This window comes from Meriones unguiculatus, chromosome 4 (genome assembly GCF_030254825.1).
Source record: "Meriones unguiculatus strain TT.TT164.6M chromosome 4, Bangor_MerUng_6.1, whole genome shotgun sequence".
NCBI lineage: Eukaryota > Metazoa > Chordata > Mammalia > Rodentia > Muridae > Meriones > Meriones unguiculatus.
The window spans coordinates 94775659-94799194 of NC_083352.1; the positions used below are offsets into that span (position 1 = coordinate 94775659).

Here is a 23536-nt window from a genome sequence, read left to right on the forward strand (position 1 = left end):
TTTCTACAATGCTCCCCCCCACCCCCAGTATTTCTTCCTTCTTCATTCTAGTTAATAAAGTCCTTCCACTCAGAATGGAGACAATGAAGCCCCCTCTACGTTAGTTCCGGTCAGGTGACTAATTTTAGCCAATCAGATATGGGCAGAATCTTTACACGGGAACCTACAAGAGAGATTCCTTGTGTGTTGTTCTTTCATTGCCCTGTTCATCTTCTCACAAGCTGGAATGTGGGTGGAAGTCAGTGGCTCCCTGTTCCATGAGGTGGCCTGGGGAATGGAACTTGTACACATGTGACCAGGGACTTGTCTTGATCTCACAGGACTCCATGGGCATCAGACCAGCACTGGACAGTGGCATAATAATAATAATAATAATAATAATAATAATAATAATACTCTTGTCTCTAGTTTTCATGTGCCATCCTTTGATGGCTGTTGTTCACAGACAAGGCTAATTCTCATCCAGGGTGTGACTGGGGCTATCACCCCCAAAAAAGCAATCTAATTGGTATTCTTTTCCATCTCTACACACTATCCCAGGCTCTCCTAGCCCCACCCCAAACAAACTCTGAGAACTTTCCCAGGCTGCACACTCCCAAGAGCTGTCACTCCCAGTCCCCAAAAAAGAAATTTCCAAAGCAGTTGCCTGGTGTCATGGTCACCAACTGGTCAATCCAGCTCCTGTTCTACCCTCAGAGGCTTCTGGGAGAGGAGCCCTTTGGTAAGAGACTTCCCACCTCTGCCCTTCCCAAATTGCTCAGAGCCACCTTCTGCATAAGGGACTCTGCCAGCTTGCATTATAAATGCCCCAAACTGTGAGGAACGGGCACCGCTTTGCCAGACAAAACCTGGTAAAACAAGGAGGCCGAAAGCATCACCCTTCATGTGAGGGGCATTCCTGTTGAGAATGGTCTTTCGAATGGAGCTATACCAACACACACGAAGGGACACAACTGGAAAGGTGGTCCACCAGAACCAGCTAGGTTAGACTGCTGTCATGAATGAACCCCAAAGAACAAAAGTTTGTGTCTCATCTGTATCCATTGTAAAAGTGATGACTATGATTGATAATCATAGCAAACAGCTCCCCTGGACTGTTAAATGCCGTGACTGGCATTGGCATTTCAATGAGTTGTGAGGCATTTGAATATGAAGCATTCCCACAGGCTCATGCATTGGAAGACACAGTCCCCAGCTGGTAGTGATGTTAGGAGAGGTTATTGGAGCCTTTAGGGGTTTAAGTGAAGGAAGTGGGTTCCCAAGGGGATAGGCCCACTTCCTGCTGAGTTCTCTGAGCCTCCTGTTATTGGTCTTATAGGAAGCAGCTGCTGAGTGCTTTCACTGTCCCAGCCACAGCTACGACAACCACCATGGTGAACTGTATTCCTGAACCATGAACCCAAACCAAGCTCTGTTCCCTTGTGTTGTTTCTGCTACGTACTGGGCCACCACGATGAGAATCCAGCTACCACAGAAGGAGGAGCTGGAAATGCTTGGCAAACAAGCCTTCTGACAAACACAACACATTGTATTAAATAGTATGTGCCAGGTGCTGGTGACACAGCCCCAAGAGATCAGATTAAAGTCCCTTCCCTTCTCCCTCCTACCACCTCCATGCTGATGGAAGGGGACATGAGACATGAAAACACAGAATCAGATGCAAAAATATAATTCTCAGTTAGTGGCAAGTACAAGGAAGAAAACTAAACCAGCAGGTGTGTGAGATTGTGGTGGTCAATGGTTAAGGAAGGTTCCTCTGAGTAGAAATACAAGTACAGATCTCAGTGAGTTAGGAGAGATGGGGCACACTGTTCCAGGCGGTGGGGACAGAGGGAACAATCAGGTGAGAACATTCTTGACTATTCTGTTTGAGAAACAGGAGACCTCTGTGGCTGGAGAACCAAGAGCGAGGGAAACTCGGCAGAGACTCAGAAGACGCCCACCACAATCTTTCATGTTGCCTTCACAAAGCTTTTTGGTACTTGAAACCATTTTAATTCCCCTTTTGGTTGTTTCTTGAGACTCATGAAAGCCAAGGGCTTCTCTCTCCTCCACCTCCATCTCTAGTCTTCAGGCTAATAGTTTGCACACCTAAGCATGCAGTAGAGAAAGGAATGAATGAGAAACGAGCAGGCCATGCCCTCTTCTCTCTGTTCCTCTTTACGTGTTCTCTGAGTGGCATACCACCCTCCCAGTGGCAAGATCTAAAATCCAAGTCATGCCTTTGATGGGACTCTTCTTGACTCTGGGTCCTTCCAGTGATTCTGGCCACATTCAGCTTCTTCACCTGTGGTAGCTCAGCCACATTATCTGTACCACCACAGACCCCCGCTGCTGGACTCCTGGGGGTGGTGCTCCCATAATACATGCTCCAGTGTGCCAGCCATTTCCCTAGGGCTGGGTTCTCCTCATTTTCCAAACACCGTCTGGTTCTTTAGCCAGCTCAGGACAAAGTCAGCCCAAGCTCCTGAATGACCATGCCCGCAATGACATAACTTCCTTCTACTAGGCTCCACCTTGCAAAGAACCCACCATTTGCCAACAGCACCAATGCTAAACACATGGGCCTCCCTAAACCACAGCAATAATTATTGTTTTATTGAATCATAAAATAAAGCAGCTGATATTATTATTATTATCTCCATCTTACGGAGATTAGATAGATTATCAGAGAAGCTAAGTCAGTCACTCAGGGCAGCAGACCAGACAAAATCTGAACATGTTTCTTTAAGTTCCTATACGGCCATTTACTCTCCTTCGGCTCTCAAACCCAACACACACACACACATGCACGCACATGCACAGGCATGCATTCAGTCACACGCTGAGTGTGCTGACCTGTGAGTATGCCTGTGGGGCATATTTTGATTAATGATTTATGAGAGAGGGCCCAGCCTACTGTGGGTGGTACCAACCCTAGCCAGGTTGCTGGTACTGGATTGTAAAGAAAGAAGGCTGAGCCAGCCAAGGAGGGCAAGCCAGTGAGAAGAGTTCCTCCATGGCCTCTGCATCAGCTCCTGCCTCCATGTTGTCTCTGCTGTGGCTTCCCCTGGTGATGGACTGTGACCTGTGAGCCAAATAAACTCTTTCTTCCATAGGTTGGTTTTGGTCAGTGCTTTATCACAGTTTCACAGGCAGATAAGGACAGAGAATAACTATTAAGCATCGTGGAAGAGGGGCTTAAGAACAAGATTAAGGTGGGTACATGAATATCCAGTGCTTCCCGGTGTCTACGAGTGGAGACAAGGTAGAGTGCTTCTACTCATGGAGCTGAGAGATGCTTCCTCACACTAGGAACACGTGCCTGTATCAGACACATTCTGGCCCATCTCAGGCCACTGCCCAGCTCCCCAGTCTCAATGCGTACCTAGTGCCATTTGTTCCACTGGAAGAAGGTTCCAGAAAATTCGGTCCTGCAAGAATGAGAAAGAGATAGGCTGGCAATCTCAAGGTCAGCTTTAGATTGTTAGACGTGGTTGTTAGACGTGGCTGGGATTAGAGGGCTGGGATCTGTCTGGGCACAGGGAGCGGGGCAGATGGCCTTGATGTGAAGACCAAGAGATCTGGGCTTGACATTTCTGTAGACTTGAACTGGGAGTCCACAGATCAGCCTCAGTTTCCTCACCTGCAAAACGGAGGTTGCTTGGAAACCTTCCATTCCTTCTACCCATTGTGGATATCTGAGTAAATTGCCAACTTGTACGTGTTGTGTAAGGCAGAGCAAACCAGACTCAGAACATCAGCTGCTCACAGGGGCTCTGCTGAGCCCCTGGCATGTCACCCTTGAGAATGCTGGATGGGAACAGGACACCCAAGCATGCTGCTCTCTTGAGGTGTGGTGTGCCCTGGGTCCTTTTAGTGTCAGCTGTAAAGGGTCTGGGGTAGTGAAGGGAGAGAAGACAGAGGCACAGGTCTCCCTGGATGGAGGATCTCAGTGAAGGTGGGAGAACCCCAGAAGCCACCTGAGAGAGCCCTGAGCCCTGGATCAGGAGGAAAAACTCTCACCAGAAACCTGTTCCTTTTCGAAATCCTCCCTCAGTCTCTGACGATGATGTTGAGGTTAAGGAATGGGAGGATGGGGAGGAGGGGCCTCAGGTGCCCCAGGAGGGGGGATCCTGTACAAAGCACACACACACACACACACACGTGGCTGCAGGCCATTGTCCTGCCAAAACCTGTGTGACTACAGCCCACTGCTTCCGCCTCCAGGGGCCCCAGTCTCTGGAATGCAGGGTGATGTCACCTTCTCCCTGCACTGTCTCTTTGGAAGATTAACTGTGGTGTTTTCCATGTGGATCTTTTAAGTAGATGGCAGCCAAGGGAAACGATATTTGCTCAGGGTCCAGGGATCTAAAATCATAATGCACACTTCTATATACACTCACACACATATATATACACACACTCATATGCATATACCGTCACACTTATCTATTCAGACACACACACACGCACGCACACACACACACACACACACATGCTTCCATGGGCTCTCCTTCTCTGGAAGAACCAGCCAGAGCTTTCTCTCTCTCTGCAGCCTCTCCAAGCCTGACCCCATGGTTTCAGCTGGTTGATGACGGCCCCGATCACTTTCCCCACATGGCATCTTACTTCTCAACAGGTGGCTTGGTCAGCAGGCAGAGCAGCTGCCTTGCTTCTCAGTTTTCCCAGGCAGGAAGCCGGCCTGACTCAGGGGTTCAGCACAAACCCACGCAAGGATGCCAGGTAGTACAGAGGACCACAGGGCACGGCCTGGGTACTATCGTCCCTTTGTGCTGATTGTAAATGATCTGCATCTCACTGGCTGTATGACCTGAAGGAGGTGGCTTCACCTCTCTGGACTGTGATGAATAAAAATGAAGCTGGGTGTGTGGACACAAAGCTATCACCCCAGCACTAAGAGGTCTAAGGCAGAAAGATCAAATTGCAGGCCTGCCTGAGCCACACAGAAAGACATGGACCTAAACAAGCAAACAGAAAACCTGCTGACCTAGGACCTGGTCAGCGCTGCGGAAACGTGGACCACAACTCTAATTTCATTAAGTATGACAGCTAGGTCAAAACCAAAGGCCTACGTTGGAATCCCAGCTCTGTCACTTAAGGACACACAGAGTTGGGCAAGTCAGCATGTGCCTCAGTTCTCCATCTGCAAAATGAAGAAGTTGAGGTAAGAAGGGCCAAAAGTTCAGGGTCACCATCTGCTGTATAAGGAGCTCTCAAGGTTTGCCTATGCTACTGGGATGGGAGGGAGAAAGGGGTGAGAAACTGAGAGAGAGGGGGAGAGAGCGAGAGATGAGCAGACCACCATGCAAGCTCAAGCTTCCCCCATTTCTGGTTCCAGGCGGAAGGGTCTTCTTGAAGTCTTCAGTGAGGTTGTGCAAAGAAGCCTCGGAAGGAAGGAGAAAGCCTTTAGAACGTGTCCTCTGAAAAGACTCAACCATAAATCAAAACAGTCTAGCTGCACGTAAACACGAATCACAAGGCCCACCCAAATCCACACACACTCAGCCAGAGGACCACACCGCCCCACCCCATGCCGCCCACTGAAGAGCCTCACCCTGGCCCCTGCCCCGCCCCAGGCAGAGCCAGATTCCTCCCTGTTCGTCACACAGGGTGACTCTCCCCACAACTAGCTGCAGGCTCACTCGGCCCCTCCCAGCTGCCGTTGATGCCCAGTCATGACGTCAGCGTAAGTCTTCTGGCACAGTGAGCTCATCCCGCACTGCATTGAGGCCACCCAGTTACTGGGGGACACGTCATGCCAGACAGAGGGGCCCTTTCCCTACTGGAGAAAAAGCCAGGGGTCTCAATCCACCTGCTCAGTGTAGATGTAAGATTCAAAACAATCAGCTTTTCCACCAGGGCTTCGGCCGCACCACATCTGTATGGAAGGGCCAGCTCTCCGCCTCCTTCTCTGCCTGAGAGGTGGGGTGATGATAGCAACAACAATGTTGTGAACATCTCCCACCAGGGCTGCTACAGCTCACAGCAGCAAAGGACACACAGGGGCGATCCTTCTTCGTACCGTTAGTTTCAGTAAACTGCCTCATGAAAGCATAGTTCCTTATCAAAATGACTTTTCAGCTTGTGCCCCAAATTCCTCGACACGCCCAACCCATAAAAAAAGCAGAGCTGGTGTCTCCCAAAATGACACATCCCAAGCTACTCACCCACCTGTTGAGGACAGCGCCAAGACTTGGAACCCCAAACCAAAAAAAAAAAAAAAAAAAGATTTCTAAATTCATTTCTCCCAGCGGTATGGAGGATCAGAGGGTTCTAGAGATGGCTCTTCCTGAATCTGCGGTTTCAGAACATCCCACCTGGAGAATAGTGTGTCTAGGTAGCTATCATTACTCATTATAAAAATACAGACCCAGCCTGGTGGTGCTGGGTCTAGACCAACCTGCTGAGGAGGCTCAAGAGGGGAAACTCACAAGTTCAAGGCCAGCCTAGGCTGAGAGTGAGGTCAAAACCAGTGTAGGTAGATTACTCAGATGCTATTTAAAAATAAAGAATAGTTTCTCTACTTGCCTACATGAACCCACTTACACATATATATGTAATACATATATACATATCACAGACACACACACACCCTATGGATTAGGACCTATATACGAGGAATAGCATAACAGGACAACACAATTATATATACATATCACACACACACACACACACAGGATTAGGACCCCCCATGAGGAATAGCACAGCAGGACAACACAGTTACATGCAGAAAGGACACCAAGAGAGGGTCGCTTTGGGTGATTAGGAAGCATCGAATGAAGGCAAAAGGACACACGAGTCATGAAGCGCTTAGAGAGTTAATTCTTTTTTTCTAGTTTCAACCTATCACCGCCGTCTTGTTCGGATCTGTGAGTAAAGACGTAATTGATAGGGCAAGTGTAAAACAGAAACTGAGGCTCCAAGGGCGTGGCTGTTCTCCGTACAGAGTTCACGGAGGTGGACAGCACTCGGGACCGGCAGATGTTTGTTTGCGTGGATAGCTTAAGCCAGCTGTGGGTTCTTGCTTGTTACCCCGTTGCAACAGATGCTTTTATACACGGAGGAGGCGAAAGGATTTCCAGTGTGGATGAGGCTGTGTTCCGTCTCCAGCCACAGTCAATGAAATTAAAAAAAAAAAAAAAAAGTTTCTGACGACTTATGACTTGTTCGCTCTCCTGCCAAATGGGACAGTAGTGGGCCCTCAGCTATCAGCGTGGGGAGCGAGGGGGAGGGTTCCACGGGCAAATGTTTACGAGACACTTAAGAGCAAACATTGTGCAACCGGTAAATTGTAAGTTGAGAGCCTAAAAGCGCAGGCCCTTCTGCGAACGAAGCACGTGACCTCACGCGTTCCTGATGACGCGTCCCGGAGCAGGCTCCGCTCCTGCCCTTTCACAGGTGGGAGAGCAGGCAGCTCAGGCATGCCCGGAGAAGTATTAGCGCCCGCAGAAACCCTTTCCTTGACCAGGCTTCAGCCAGACTCCTCCTCGGAGGGCCAGGCGTGCCTTCTTCACCCGGTTTTAACAAGAATAGGCCGGTTCAGCCACGAGCCACGTGGTTTCACATATGGTTACACCTTCCCGTGTGAGGTCTGGCCACCCCTGTCTGTCCTTAGAGGAATCCAGTTAGATCATTTTATCCGGAATTCCCCAGCCATTGACCCCAGTTCTGTTTCCGAGCTGTAAATCCCCAATGGCTCAGGCAGCGTTGGAAAGCTCAGCCCAAAGTCTTTTCTCACCCCAAGACCAACTTATCCCAATAGACTCTCTGCCTGATAATGTCCCTCTTTGCATAACTTAAGGTATCTTTTTTTTTTTTTTAATCTTGATTTGTTGCTGTTGGTCATTCTCCCAAGTCTAAGGCTTGTAAGACTCCAGCCACACTGTGAATGGGGACTCCATAGACTTCTCAATCCAGTGAACTGGTCCCCAGGGTGGGAGGCAAGATAGAACACGCTCGGAGGATGGTATTTCCAGAGTGTGACCTGAGCCCTCAGCCAGGCGGAGGGTTATTAATAGTCTGGCTTTAGTGCCCTGCGGGACACTAGTGCCTGGACTGGACGCTGCTGGAGGCCGAGGGAGGGCGGAGCGGAGCCGAGTAGGGGGAGGAGAGAGTGCCTGAGAGGCTGGCTGGCCTCGGACGCCACGGCCCCTCCCAGCTCCCCACCCGCCCTCGGAGCCCAGTTGTTCTCTCAGCGGATTCTCGGGGGCTGGTTCATCACCTTCGAATACTCCTGTGACAGGAGGCGCTTGCAAAACCCGCCCCCAGCCCCCGGCAACAAATAAATAGAAGGCTCCCAGCCCAGAAGCCAGGAGAAGTTTCTAGGCTCAGGTCCTGAGGTTTATTAAACTCCTCCCGGCTGTGCTCAAGACTTCAGCGGGCTTTGGCTGGGAGCCCGTACGGTCTGGGAGGACGGTGGCTTGCTGATAGCCCGGTGAGGTGGGACAGAGAGAGGTCCTCCGGGATTCTGCTGGGCCTGCTTACGGGGTCACCTTTGTGAGCCAGGACCCCAGCTACATTCTGGGCAGCGAATGGTTGGGCTTGTGACTAACGGGAGATCAGCATTTTCTGAAGTGGAGGACTAAACCACCTCAAGCCACATCATCTTGCTGTGTGACCTTTGGGTAGGTGGCTCTGCCTCTCTGAGCCTCTGTTTCCCTTCTAAGCTCAGCAGACACCATGGCTGATGGGCAATTGCCTTTCCCGTGCGCCTACCCAAGCCGCTTGCGCCGAGACCCATTCCGGGACTCACCGCTCTCTTCCCGCCTGCTGGACGATGGCTTTGGGATGGACCCCTTCCCAGACGACTTGACGGCCCCTTGGCCTGACTGGGCTTTGCCTCGGCTCTCCTCTGCCTGGCCTGGAACCCTGAGATCCGGCATGGTACCCCGGGGGCCTACTTCCACAGCCAGGTTTGGGGTGCCTGCTGAGGGCAGGAGCCCCCCACCCTTCCCTGGGGAGCCCTGGAAAGTGTGTGTCAATGTGCACAGCTTCAAGCCGGAAGAGCTGATGGTAAAGACCAAGGATGGATACGTGGAAGTGTCAGGTGAGTGTGTGTGCGCGAGTGTGTGTGTGTGTGTGTGTGTGTGTGTGTGTGTGTCCGTCCCATAAAGAACTCAGTAGAAGGGACCGGGAACAGACAACATGGCCCAGGTGACCTCAGGGCTCAGGAATGCAACCCACAGTGTTATCTTTAGAGACACGTGCTTCCCAATGGGGGACAGAGTCTGAATGTGACCCAGTGGCTGAGGTCCTGGGCACTGTGCTACCTACCTGAGGCCTGGCAGAAGCCAGGCGGGGTGTTTTGAAGTGGGCAGCTTGATGCAAGAAATAGATTGATGCTTGCAGGACTTCTGAAGACACAGAAAAAGGGGTTACCACGGCCCAAAGCCACAGACACAGAGGCTAGAGGGGCAGGCAGGGTGTCTGCCAAGCTGCATTGCTTTCACTAGAGGAGGAAACGGAGGCCATGGGCAGTAGAGCTCCTAACGTTGGTGAAGAGCTTCCTGCCAGGCACCATGCTGAGCCATGACCCTCCGCCCCCTAGCAACAGGTAGCACCTGTGTTAATAGAACCAGAGGACGTGGCTCGTGTATCCATCTCCCCCATTTGGCCTTTAGGAAATGGAGGGACAAACAGGTTAACATTATTTGCTCAATGCAGCAAAAGGTTCCAGCCCAGGCTGGCTTAGGAATTGAGAGATGGAAGAGAATTTATCTATTTATTTGTTAATTTATTTGTTTATGTGTTTATTTAAGCCAGGTCTCTAAGGTAAAATGAAATCTTTCAATTAAAGAACACACCACAAAATAACCCTGCCGCCACCGCCACCACCACCAGCAGCAGCACCACCAAAAACCACTTTAAAAAATCAAATTTTCCCTGGCCCTTCAACCCGTCACTGTCTCTTCCCATCTTGCAGCCGAGAGGCCTTGTCCCAGGTCATACAGTGAGTCAGCAAAAGGGCCAGAGCAGAGCTTAGGCCTGGCTACAGCGCAAGCGAGGCCCAGGGCTTTCCTTACCCCATTGCACTCTGGGAGAAAGAATACGCAGGGGGGAAAAGACAGAGGAGACAGGAAAGTTGGGCCCTGGGAAGCCAGGCCTCAGCAAAGCTTTCTTCTGCCTCCCTCGCAATTAACAGGCCATTAAAAAGAGCTTGTTCCCGGCAGAGATCTGACAGCCAGAAAATCAATAACAGCTCTGCTGCAAACACTGGATGGGCAGGGACAAGCCCCAGCAGTGTTCAAGGGGAGCCGGGCTGGGGGAGGGGGAACTAATGTCCCTTGGAGTGGAATTGCAAACATAAAATGCTGTGGATGTGGGTGTGGTGGGGCAGACACACTGGGGCACACGCTGCTGTGGGTGTGGGCTCTGCATTGGCTGGCGAGCCAGCACTGGCTCCGCCGCTCACTAGCCAACAGGATGGGCTAATTGTTTCTTTGGCTACCTTGTTCCTTTTCTGGGCATCAGGGTCCGCATGGGTCCCCAGGAAGGGGGGTAGGAGCCTCCAACCTACCTATATCTATATCATGGATGGTGCCTGGGATGTTAACAGTTTGTTTTTGTAAACAACAGCGCAGTTGGTGGCCATGGTGTGGGCGCTTGGGGAGGCCTGAGGAATGATAAATGATAAATAAACATTCTTTGAGACCTGGGTTCAAATTCCAGCCCTGCTGTGTGATGGCGGAACTGGTTACAAACTAGTGAAATGGTTCACGACTCTGAGCCTCAGTTTCCCCGTTTGTGCAGTGAGAATTGTGATCATTCCTGTCACACAAGGCTAATGGGAAGATGTAGTAAGTGCAGATGATATATCCAGAGCGCCTGTAAAATGGAGTTAATAGCGCATCCTGTAGACTGAGCTCATCACCACCCCGCCCTTGTTCTCTTTTAATTACTGCTATTTAATCCAGAGGCCTCCAGATCACCCACGCCCTGTAGTCTTTTCTTCATCACCTTTTGAAGGTACTCCTTAACAGGTGGAGCCTGGCAGCCTCAGGCTGAAGGCTCAGCCAAGGGCAAGAGTGATCCAGAGGCTTGGGGTGTTCACAGAGCCTGCCTCCATGTCTCTGTCTGTGAAAAGTCCTACTAGGCTGTCCTACTAAGCTGTCTGGCTACTTACAATTGTTGTTAGGAGTGAGGGCACTTTGTAACACCACCCCTGCCCATTTTACAGATAGCGAATTTGAGTCCTAGGGAGACTAACTCACCCAGCATGACCAAAGCACCTGCTTTCTCCCTGGCAGTATCTAACATTCAAAGCCAGGGCTGCCTGGAGGTTCATAGGCTGGCTCTAATTCCGACTTAGACTCCCACCCCCAAGCCTGGCCTCTGCTTCAATGCTGATCTCACAAAGAAAAAGGGTAGGCCTGATTTGCCTTGTCATCTTTTTCTGGGTGTCTGGGGAATGGAGGACAGGCTATTCTGAGGTTCTGATGATGCAGGATGATCCAAAACCATGAGTAAGCCTCCTCCTGTTGTTGGGCTTCTCAAGACTCCCCTTGGCCGTGCAGTTTACAGATCTGAGACGCAGCCCTTTCTTATCTGACCACGTATGCATACCTCGCTCCAGGGAGCTGTTTGGGAAATGTGGGTTCAGGATTTCCATTGCGCACTACCTTCCCCCACCCCTACCTTGCAACCACCAGCTAAGAATGATCCCTCCAAGGACTGCTGGGCCAGGCTTTGGCTAAGGAAAGCCCAGGGCCCAGGGCCCAGGGCCTCTGCTCTGGAAACAGCACCTTTCTTTAATAGGTCTGATCAAGTTTTCCCAAACACACACCAGTGTTTTTCTCCCAAGGCCTCAGCTCTCTAGAAAAACAAACAAACAAACAAACAAACAAACAAACACAATAGTGTTGTCCTGGAATGACAGAGAAGATTTCTGTACAGTCATCTTTTCCACCTTCTGTGCACAAAAGTAACACATTTCAAAGGTAGGAAATATAAATCAGAAAGCAAGCTACGTAATAAAGACTTGCTGGTATAACATCAGATGCCCAATGAGGAATGCTCACATGCAAACGACATGCAAATGATGCACCAGGATGACCCACCCCTTTAAACTCCATTGTCCCCACCACAGCTCCTTCTTACGGAAATCTTGGAGTCTTTCCCGCTGAGACCCTTCCCTACCCCTAGCCTGCATCCCATTTTCAGAGCATGGGCAGGATCCATAGACTTCTGAGGAACCCCATTTCCCTAGAATATCAACATGAATGACAAGGTCCACTGTGCAGTTCTCAGGAGCTTGTGGCTCACTCCCTTGCCTCTCCCAGTGCTCTGATTAGGTAGTTTTCACAACAGTTTAGAGAAGAATAAGCGGAGGCCAAGAGGAAGGTAGAACCACGTCAGGCCATGTCTGAGCAGGGCTTGAAGTCCCGCCCTCAGGACTTTGCCACCCTTTGCTTCTGAATCTTTGCTCCATCACTTCCCTGGCATTTGGCCTCAGGCATATCACTTGATGAGGAGCGTTCAAGGCAGAGTAGAACGAGGGCCCCATTGACCCCACCATAAATCCAAGGTATCCCAAGCTGAAAATGCAGTCAACACGCCTGACCTACCAAACACTGCAATGGAGCCCTGTCTCTCTGAAGATGGCCTACTGTTAGGCAAAATTATCTCTCACACCACGCTGACTTTCTTACAAAGCATTGACAGTCTTGTGTCATTTATTGAAGAGATGCAAAACAGCAGTGTGGTAGACAGGGTGGAGGAGAGTAGAGTCAAAGCCTGTGAGCTGGCAATGTCTGCTGAGCTGGCTGTTAGCCCTTCATCATCTTCATCATTGCCTCCGGCAGTTACGAGGCCAGCAGAAGGAGGGCAAGGTGCAAAAGAGCTGAGTCAGAGGCTCTGGCCTGTCCCCAGTAGAAGCGGGCTCCTCCGAGGCCCAGGCCTCAGGGAGAGGACCAGGGAACAGACCATGCTCTCATGGCCACAGGCCCAGGCTGGTGCAGGACAGGTGACTGTCACAGAGTTGAACAGAATGACCTCTTGGTTAACAGCACAACCACTGACAGAGATATCCGGCCTCCAGACAGCGCAGTTTGAAAGTGGATTCCGGTTGGGATACCTTTCCTCCCCGAGGTGGATAAACAAATAGTATGGTTTTGCTAAGGACCAGGTAGCAATGTAGGTCAGACCTTAGACCTAGAACCCACTCTGGGATCTCAGTCTACACTTCAGTAACACTGGGAGGAAGAAGCTGATTGGAAGGTCACAAGCTTGGCTCAATTCCCAGAAGTCATTGGGCTTGGTGTGAAGATCCACCTGCAAGAAATTTTAGTACAGAGAAGAGGCCTCCATTGTTGGAAGCCCAGTGAATGCAGAAAAATAAGAGACAGGCCAAGTAAGCCACTGTGGAGTCCTGCAGTGGAATATGATGCAACTATTAAAAACCACAAGGTCCTGAGTTCCAGTCCTCAGAACACACTTAAAAGCTGAGTGCTTGGGGGTGCGCGCACACACACACACACACACATACTCAAAATCATGCTATTAAAGAGTATTTGGGGAAACTGGAAAAGTGGTCATAACGTCTTAGTCAGATGAGAACAGATTTCCAGCCAGCGCATAGAACGATCCCTTTGGTACAATGTACGATGTACAGCTGTGTTCTAGGAAATCCACACGTTTCTAAGAAGCATTCTGTATTGTCTGGAGATGCAAACATTTTCTTCATGACAGCCTGGGGGGCGGGGAATGGGACGATGGGCGATTGTGCTTTTTTGTAAATTTATTTCCTACGCTTTCTAACATACATATGCATTTCCCTGTAATCAGAAAGTGCTATTAAAGGAATGATTAATGGCACAAAGGATAACTAATGCAATCACCTGTAAATGATGAGCTTGAGACAATTTGGACCTCCACACAGTACTCTAACCCCCTGGGTATTTATGGTGTGTCTCTGGAGCTCTTCAGGAAGGCCTCCTACACATGCATGGGGTGCCTGGGCTCTGGAATGTGGCTTCCAAAAAGGGTGGGGGGTGCAAAGGACAGGTGCACAGGATCCTGTTTGTTTAAAGAGAAGCTGAAGATAACTCTGCTTTAAAAGGAGGAGGAGGAAGAGGAGGAGGTGGAGGAAAAGGAGAAGGGTTGAGAAGATTATAACTTGCTGTGTGGGTTGAAGGGTAAAAGCCAACTTGGTCCCCAGCCTTCTTGTAATTTCATCTTCCCGATTTCCGTAACTGGGAGAAGGAGACCCTGGAAGGTGGGGCAGGTGGAATCTGCCTCTCTGGTTCCGTGGCTTCCTCTCCCTTAGGAGAGACTGGGTGTGCCCAGTGTACTCAAGCATTATTTCCAGGCTGTCCTTTCAAGGTGTCCCAGAAGGCTCACTGCAAGTATGAGGACAGGGTGGGCAGAGGCCACAGTATTTGGCCCTGATCCAGTGAGAACTGATCAAAGCCTAGAGCAGCCATGTCCCTTCTGGGTGGCCTAGAACCCACTCTAGGACCTCAGTCTACACTTTAGTAACACTGGGAGGAAGAAGCTGATTGGAAGAGCCAGGGAAGGGTGCCAGGTGACCAGGAAGCCCCACGTGTGGTTTCATTTCTTCCTTCTACCTCACTGTTGGATCTGTGATGCTCGCTCCTGGGACCTGCCGGTTAGTGAACAGGGATAGTAGGAGGCTGGAAGCTAGGTCACAGGTGTCCCAGTTTAACAAACCGTCATCAAAGTCCGCTTTCCTGTCCATTATATTGGCTCATCTTCAACCAGCCTGGGAGGTGAGCTTGAGTCTATATGCCAAACAAAGTCCTGAGCCTCAAAGCCCGAACTCCGCACCACCCCCGTGCTGCATAAGAAGACAGGAGCAGAGGAGGATTTGAATTCAAGCCAGTATCCTGAATGATGTCCAAGGGCTGCAGATTCTAACGCAGGACCGTGCTCTTATCTTCCAGGCAAGCATGAAGAAAAGCAGCAGGAAGGTGGCATTGTCTCCAAGAACTTCACCAAGAAAATACAGTAAGTAGCCTGGCAGGGTGGACCAAAGAGCAGGCTTTTCGGGTGGAACTCAGCTTTCTTGGGAGACACACCTGGGCAAGGAATTGAACTATCATCCCTAAAGGGGAAAAGCCATCATAGTAAACCTGCAGTAAAGGACCCCAAATAGGGGGTTATAATGTCATCTCATTGGCCCGGTGCTCTGTGAGGAGGACATTGGCCCCATCAGGGAACACAGAGGCAAAATGATTCATCCATCTTACACTGACAACTGTAAGGCTGATCCACCTGGAAGGCATAGACAGGAGAGGGTATAGTCATCAAAGTAAGACCCATACACCTCTGGCCTCCAGCTGCTCTACTAGGGTTGTCTGTGTGTGTGCATGCGCGCGCGTGCGCATGCACACACACACACGTAGTGCATGCTTATGTACATTTTATGGAGTTCCTGGACTCTTGTGCTCACAGAGGCCAGGGGTAGATGTCTGGGGTCCTGCTCTCTAACTCCCCACCTTATTCTCTTCAGACGGGATCTCTCACTCAACCTAGAGCTGGGTTAGTAGCCAGAAAGCCCACACCAGTCCTCCAGCCTCTCTCCCCCACAGCACTGGGGTTACAAGCACACATTGCCACGCCTGGCTTTTTCCACGAGAGCTGGGAGTTTGAACTCAGATCCTCAGGCCTGCATATCGAGCAGTGTTTAGCACTGAGTCGTCTCCACGCCCCCCCCACCCCCCTCCCATAGGCTGCCTTCCACTTCAGCTAAAATACTACCTGCGTGCCTCGAAATACCAATTCAGACGGTTGTCTGCTTTCCTGGGGCCACTCTCACCAGCTGTGGAGGTTTGGAGGCTGAGATGTTGTTCAAACGGAGGGACCGGTTTGCCTTAAGGGAGGGATTCTTGTTAGCTTTTGGTCTTGTGAGAGCAGTAAGCAGGCAACCAAGCTGAACTGACGAAGCATGGCCAGGTCCCCTAACTGGCAGTCCCTGTAGGGAGAGAAGGGCACAGAGGAGGATGCTGGCTACATTAGAGGCTCAGGTGCCAGTCACGCTGTCTCTCCAATCAGCTTCACTCACTACGTGTTTTTCTGGCCCTGAGGTTGTTCTCAGCCATTACCGTCTCGACCTCTGCAGTGAAGGTATACAACAGGAAGATGTTTTGCAAACCTCCCTCCGTGCGTTCTTGAGAAAGTGAATCTCCAGTAGATGAAAGGGCAAGGCTGAGGTCTACAGGAAGGACTCGGCACTGGCCCCAAACAGGTCTCTGACCGGTGGTTTCCTCCTCTGTTAAAGAGATAGTGCTCCAGTATTCTTGCAGGCAATGATAGATGTACAAAGCAACTTGGTATGGGCAGTTTGTTGCCATCATTCTCATGATTGTGTCACATGAGAATGATGTCTCATGAGTTCCACACTAGCCCTGGCAAAGATGGCACCTGCTGATTTCCGAGCCTTCTTGTAGTATCGTGAGTCTGCATCTTGGACTTGTGCCCTTCTTTCCTGACCACACCCCCACAGTCCCCATGGTTCTTGGGAGCCCTTGGAAACTTCCTGATAAGGCAAAGACCAGCCAGTTTCTTCTTAGAGCCACTGACTCCCCTAAATATGTGACCCTCACCTCCCCTCAGCTCAGCCTCCAGGTCAAACAGAACTGAGAGAGAAGGAAGGGAGGAAGGACACCCATGTCTCCTACTGAGAGGCTCAGAATCCCAGGCTCTGGACAGAATCACAAACAGGGCAGAGCTGAGAAAAAGATCCAGCAGGGAACATGGAATCCATAGTCTTCAGAAATGTCCAGGGCACGGGGAGTGGTGCAGAGCGTAAGAGTGTTTGCTCTGTAAGCACGAGGACCAGAGTATGAGTCTCCAGCACCCATGTGCAAACCTGGCCGTGGCTGTATGTACCTGTTACCCTAGTGTTGTGGGGCAGAGAAGGGTGGATTCTGAGTAGTCAGGGGCCAGGCAGTCTAGCTGAAATGATGTGCTTCCTGTGAGAGACCCTGCCCCAAAGAAAGAATGCAGAGCATGCATCCATCCATTGTGAGTGGTCAGTGGCCAGCTGTGCCACTTATTTTTCTGTATTTTGACCCCAGGTCCTGGTGTAGAGAACTCCCATATTAAGATAAAATTAATGGGCCACCTAGAGTAACTTGGGTAGCTCTGCTCTGAGCTTGCATTCCATCCCGTGTGGGGCTACTGTGCGAGAGTTGGGAGGACCGTGATAAGGTGTTTGCCGGTAGGGATTTGTATTACTAAGACTTCCCAGGGTCAGAGTCACACAAGAGTGGCTCTGGCATCAGGCTGGAGACTGGGATAACCCTGGGCCAGGATCAGGAAGCCTGGTTGCCTTTCCCAGGAAAAGCCCCAGTCTTTCGAGGACAGAAATCTCTCTTTAGCCAAGGCCGGGGTTCTTGGCGGAGCCCACCTGTGCAGAGTGCTGCAGCAAAGGCCTTGGCCTTGGAAGTGCATCCTGGAGGCCTGCTTGTGTTGTTGGGTAAGAGAAGTTTCGAAGGTGCCTACCAGGTTGGAGGCAGGTCCTTTTCTAACACCAACTTGGAGGAGAAAACAGGAAGCAGGATGCAGGAAGTCAGGCGGGGAGGGTACTCTTCACAGAACATGTTGCTCTCACATCAGGCCTTGGTTGACATCTGTGACATGCCAGTGGCCTATAGGCTTAATCCTATTCAATCACTAAAAGAATCCCATAGAACAAGAGTACTAAACTTAACCTTGTCCACGATGAAACTATAAGGTTCGAAGAGGTGGGAGGTCAAATTGAAGCACTGGCAAAGAATAGACCCAGACTATTAGAAAGCCTGGAAGAAGAAAGGCAAAATTAGACCACCCATGTAGGGGGAGCTGTGGTACATGAGGCTAGGTGACGTGGACAAGGCACAGGAAGAGCGGCACTGTGGTTTGTGTGGATGCTAAAATAACAAGCTCTTCAGTGGAGAGTAGGGTGTGGCTGTCAGGGCTTGGGGGTGAAAGGGAAGCAGGGAGTTGAGAGCTGGGGAGATAGCTCAGTCAGTATAGTGCCACACAGGAGGGCCTGCTCCCCAGCCCCAGAAGCCATGAAGAAACTCCAGTGTGCTCATAATCTGGGGGGCAGGGAGGCCAAGGCATGAGCTTCCCAGGGGTTTGCTGGCCAGACAGCCTAGCCTAACTAGGGAGTCCCAGATCCCCATAATGGATCCCGTCAATAGTATAATAATAAATCATCATCGTTATTGTAATAATAACAAGCTGGACAGTTCCCGAGGGACAATACTGATTCCTCCTGACCTCCACATGCTTGTGTTCACATGTGTGATCATACTCACATGAAGACAAACACACAAACACACACACACAATTTGATAAGCCAGTGATCTGTCATTAAAACTATCTCTAACAGAAAAGAACCACTGCAGAATCTAAACACAGGTCTCTCTGCCTTTACAGCCCTTCCCGCTGGATCAAGGGAGCTCAGATTACAGTCCTTACGTTCTCAGACTCATAAACTTCCATTTCTATCCCATCACCAGCTTAGGGCTTTTCCTTCCCTAAGGTCAGCTCACTTTTAATAAATTTAAATCCTCAGCGCTAACCTGATCCCTAAGGAAGGCACTGTGTGAGGGAAATAAACTCCAGGACTCTAACCCCGGGCCAGTTCTAACTAGATAAGGTCAGTTTCCCTGGGGCCCTGGTTTTCAGTGGGCTCTTAATGGGAAAAGGAGAACAGTTAAGGAAGGGCCCTAGAGCTGTCTGGGGTGTTTAACACTCTGTGGGGGCCAGTCACTCAGATGCACATGTGAGCATAAGGGAGAACTTAACCTTTTCCCACCTCTCAGAATTCAGCACACTGGTGAGGGACCCAAGTCAACTACTGTCTGTAGGCCTGTTTCTCCAGGTACAAAATCATCCTTCCGGGTCACCAGGAAGGTCTTCTGGGCTCTGTCTGATATCTGGGCACCCTGCTTTTAAATATCTATGACTGTCAGGATGACAACATGCAGGTCCAGTGACTGAAAGGCATTTCCATACCACCCAACGGACCCCAGAATACTATTCTGACATTCTTTTCCCAACTAGGAAATAGAATCAGCTCATTCTGATGGTTGGGGAAGCTTCAGAATCTGCTTGCCTGTGAGGGCCAAGCTAGAGCTGTACCTGGTGCCCACTGTCTGGCAGGCAAATGGTTAAACAGAATCCAGAATCAGCCCATCCTTAGCGGTGGGAGGGGCAGTGGGAGGGAGCCCACAGCAAGGCTTTGTCTTCTTGCTTCCAAAGCTTGGCCTGGCGACCCTCCAAGCCCTTCTGCAGCACCTTTGTTGATCTTCATAGTTCCGATTTGGCATGGAGGCCCTGCAAGGATGTGGCTCATGGGGCTTTGGGATTCTGATGAGAGGAAATGACTCCCAGCCCCCACCCCAAGGAGAGTCCTCCTGTCAATGGGGGGTGGAGACAGACCACTCCTGTGTGTACAGTCTGCAGAGCTAGTCTGGCCTCTGGGAAGGTGCATGGTGACTGAAGCTCCTGGCTTCTCTGTCTACATAATTGGTGCCAGGGGAGGCTGGAGAACATGCTGTTTGGAGCCCAGGATTTCGGTTCTGAGTCATCTGCTATGGCTAATGCATTAGCCAAGGCTAATGCCAAGTGTGCGGCCTTGAGGGAAAGCAGCTAACTACTCTGAGTCTCAGGACCATTGTCTGTAAAGTGGGGCCAGTAACAGAACCTTCTTCTCGGGGTTCTTAGAAAATGAATGCGAAATAACACTGAAACGCGGGACCTGGTTTTTTGTATTCTCACTAAGAACAGCATCCCAGCAAGACCATCGACATGCCACCGGAGTTTCAAGCTTGTTGAAGAAAAAAAATCATATACTGGGTAGCTTTATTCAGTCCAAATAACAAAGAAAAATATTTTAATCCTTAGAGCTGGGTATGGCAACACATCCCTGTAATCGCAGTCCTCAGGAGGTCCAAAAGTTAAGGTCATAAGGTCAGCCTGAGCCTTGTGAGATCCTGTCTCCTCCTACCACCCAAATCCTTATAAGAAGCCAGATGCCTTCTGACTCACCAAGCCTATGATACCCCGCCCCCCCCACCTTGAGTCTCATGATCTTTACTAGAGTCTTTTAAAAGATGGCAACATGAGGCCTGAATTCCAATCCAGACACGTTCATAAAAGCCAGGTGTGACAGCGCACCTCTGTAAGCAGAGGGGGAAAGATGGTGGATCCCTGAGGCTCATTGGCTAGTTAGCCTCACCAACTTGACAAACTCCAGGTTTCGTGAGAGACCCTGCCTCGGGCAAGACGGCACACATTAGGGAAAGATGTCTGACATCAGGCTGCCGTGGGGGACAGGGCATGTGCTCACACATACCCGCAGCATACCCATGCCAGCACGTTTCCAATGAGCACGGTGGTCTCAGCGATGTTAAACACCGTAAATGGGTAAGGTCTTGTCTCTTGCTCTTCTAGGCTTCCCGCAGAAGTGGATCCAGTGACCGTGTTTGCCTCACTTTCCCCAGAGGGTCTACTCATCATCGAGGCTCCCCAAGTCCCTCCTTATTCAACCTTTGGAGAGAGCAGCTTCAACAACGAGCTTCCTCAAGACAACCAGGAAGTCACCTGTTCCTAAGACTTCAGCCTTGGTCCTTCTTTGTTCCCGTCCCTAGTCGCAGGGATTCTCTGATTTAAGGGTACACTACTTTAGCAGCACTCAGATTTAAGGCAACTCGATGCTGGGGGATGGGAGGGAGGACAGAGTGATCGCGGAGTCCCTGGATAGTGTAGTAATAGACTTCTCCACAGGGTGACGCAATGGGCGAGTCTTGCTTGGTTGCATTAGGTCAAAAGTATTGGGAGATTGTTCGGGGGGGTGAAGATGCCGCACAGTCTATAGTTGCAAAACAAGCGAACAGGGACTGAACGTGTTACATTTTTACCTTGCAGCTGATGCAACAGTTGCTTTTCTCTGGGGACCTTCCCATCACCCAGATCTCTGCTCTGCCACCCCCACCCCAAACCCAATGTGTGGCTTGGTTGCCGGGGCTCACTGGCTCATCCCAGTGTGTGTCTATCCTCGTTGTGTAGGAGAGGTTACAGGCATGTCTTGTATCCCCATATGAGATTTATCCATCGGCCACACAAAACAGTGCCTTTTTCCCCTTATCCGGATACACGCAGCATGACACCACGGCTCTCAAACTATCATAACCAAGGACTCTGGGAGCCCCTCAGTTAATTCTCTGGCTAAGGGCCCCCTTTATTGTGTCCCCTGTGTCCAAGTCAGATTTTTCCAGAGAGCTGTCTCCAGGCAGCTCTACCAGGAACCAAGCAAAGGCCAGACAGCCTGGCATGCAGGCTAGTGGGGTCGTGTATGTGGGGGGGATGTGCGTGTCTTTTTGTGTGAATTGTGCTGTTGTTTAAGGGGGGGAAATAACAGTAAATAATAATAATGACAACAATAAAGGAGCTGATGTTCTTAGCATATTGTGCTTCATTTACCGAGAAACTAAATGCCCTATCAGCAAGATACACACTATAAGGAGTATTACGGCTTCAAGTGATGATTCCTGAATGAAGCGTGGGCTGGACCGTATAAATGCTTTCAGCCAGCTCCACAAGAAGTTTAGATGTGCTTGCAGAGCTGTTTCTGAGGCTCTAGTGTCTGAATTTCGTCTCTGCCCTTTGTGACGACTCCACGTGATTATAGTCTGTCCTCATGGTTGCAACATGTTTGTAACCATTACTGGTATTTCATTCTCCCATGACAATGTAGGGAGGAGGAGGCCAGGGTGAAAAGTTTGTTCCTGTACTCTCCCAATTTCCAGATGTCCAGTAAATGCCTTCTTTGACGTCCTTGGCCTAAACTGGGTCATATGTTTGTTCAGAGACCAATTCCTGGCCCAAGAGAATGAGATGATGTCATAGCTACTTCTCTGGGTGCTGGGATACATTATTCTGAGTTTGGCTCACAGTTGAAGGGTACCATCCAAGTTTTTTTGTTTGTTTGTTTGTTTTTTTAACAAAAGAAATTCTACTGGGACAGTGACTCTTAATCCTTACAAGCATTAGACACCCCAGCCACAGTGAACTGATTTCATATGGTTAATCACTAGAATCCTATGTGTTAGGTCCAAGTCTTATCTCCCTCTCTACAGACAGGGAAACCAAGGCCTAGAAAGATAAAATGCACACCCAAATCACACACCTGGTAAGCGATGGCCCCAGGCAGCCTGGGACTGTTGTAGATAATTTAAAAGTATGGTCTAATAATGCTTATTATTAGCCCTATACTTATTATGGCAGTATTATCTAACCTGCTATTATAATCAATGAAAGACACAAACATCTAATAGATTTTAGAATAGCCTTATTTCACCTAAGGCATGGCAGATATAACCTCCTAAGCTGCCTTTACCTCCCAAGTCCCTATCCCTTACCATCTGCTCTAATTATTTCTGTCTGGGCTACCTCCCATCCATAATCCCAAAATACTTGCCAATATTCTTCTTCTGAGCTGCTTTCTTCCACCCATGCCTATCCGGCCGTGTGATTCTCTCCACACTAACCCATTGAGGCCTCTGCTTCCTTCCTCTTCCAGCCCTGTCTCTTCTTCCCAAGGTCCTTCTGGCCCCAAAGCCCTTGAACTTCATTTCTGCCCTGCCCTGTAGGCCTTTGATTGGTCAAACAGGGAGGCAAGGTTATACTACAATACTTGGGGTATGTAATAGTTTGCTTGTAAGAGACAGCAAGCAGGCCTCAGGGAGCAAAATAATTAACAATCAATTACAAAGCATCAGACCATGCTGTTACACGGGATCTTCATTCAGCTGTTCTCCATTCCTTCCTGCAAAGCAAAAGAAAAGCTGTCGTAGGCAAGTCAGTCCCAGTGAGAAAAGAGCAATTGTGTGGCTGACCAGAGGTGAGTCAGTCAGGTCATGGTTGGGGAATCAGGCACAGTTCTAAGACTCGAATAAACAGGGGGAGGGATGTGAGGTGCCTGAAGCACAAGAAAACACACGAGCCAAGGAGAAAAGCTCTCTGTTCCTGATCTGAAAGTCCATTGTTTATAGGACCAATTCCAGTGTTCTTTACAAGACTCACAAGACTGCCCTCTCCCTCCCTCCCTTCCTTCCTCCCTCCCTGCCAGCTTGCCTCTCTCCCTCCCTGTCTGGCTCCCTCCCTCCGTCTCTCATTCTCTCCCTCCCTATCTATCTATCTATCTATCTATCTATCTATCTATCTATCTATCTATCTATAATCTATCATTTCTAGCCCTCTCTCTCTATCTCTCTCACACACACACCTCTCTTCCTTGTAACCCAATTCCCCGATTCCCCTTTCTCCTGCTCTACCCAGCTTCTCTCCATTCTTCACAATAGACTGGACTAGCTCTTTAAGCCATGAGGACTTTGATTACAGCTCTGTCTTTTCCAAGAATGACTCTCCTATCCTGTTCTCCAGTTAATTCTTTAGGATCTCAGCTGAGCCTCTCACATGCCAGCCAGAGTTCCTGCCACTCAAACCTATCCTTACACAGGACACCCTATTATGCCAGGCCGGGCGCTCACAAGGCCAAACAAATAATGACATCAAACAA

The 23536-nt window shown here is 49.9% G+C and overlaps 1 protein-coding gene across 1 annotated transcript; it reads left to right on the plus strand.

The window, feature by feature from the left end:
• Nucleotides 1–8214: 8214 nt before the first annotated feature.
• Nucleotides 8215–21418, plus strand: Hspb8 (heat shock protein family B (small) member 8). The gene is made up of 3 exons (XM_021631814.2): nt 8215–9049; nt 14904–14967; nt 20410–21418. Exons 1-3 carry the CDS (start codon nt 8683–8685, stop codon nt 20567–20569), a joined length of 591 nt encoding a protein of 196 aa, XP_021487489.1. The 5' UTR covers nt 8215–8682; the 3' UTR covers nt 20570–21418.
• Nucleotides 21419–23536: the final 2118 nt, after the last annotated feature.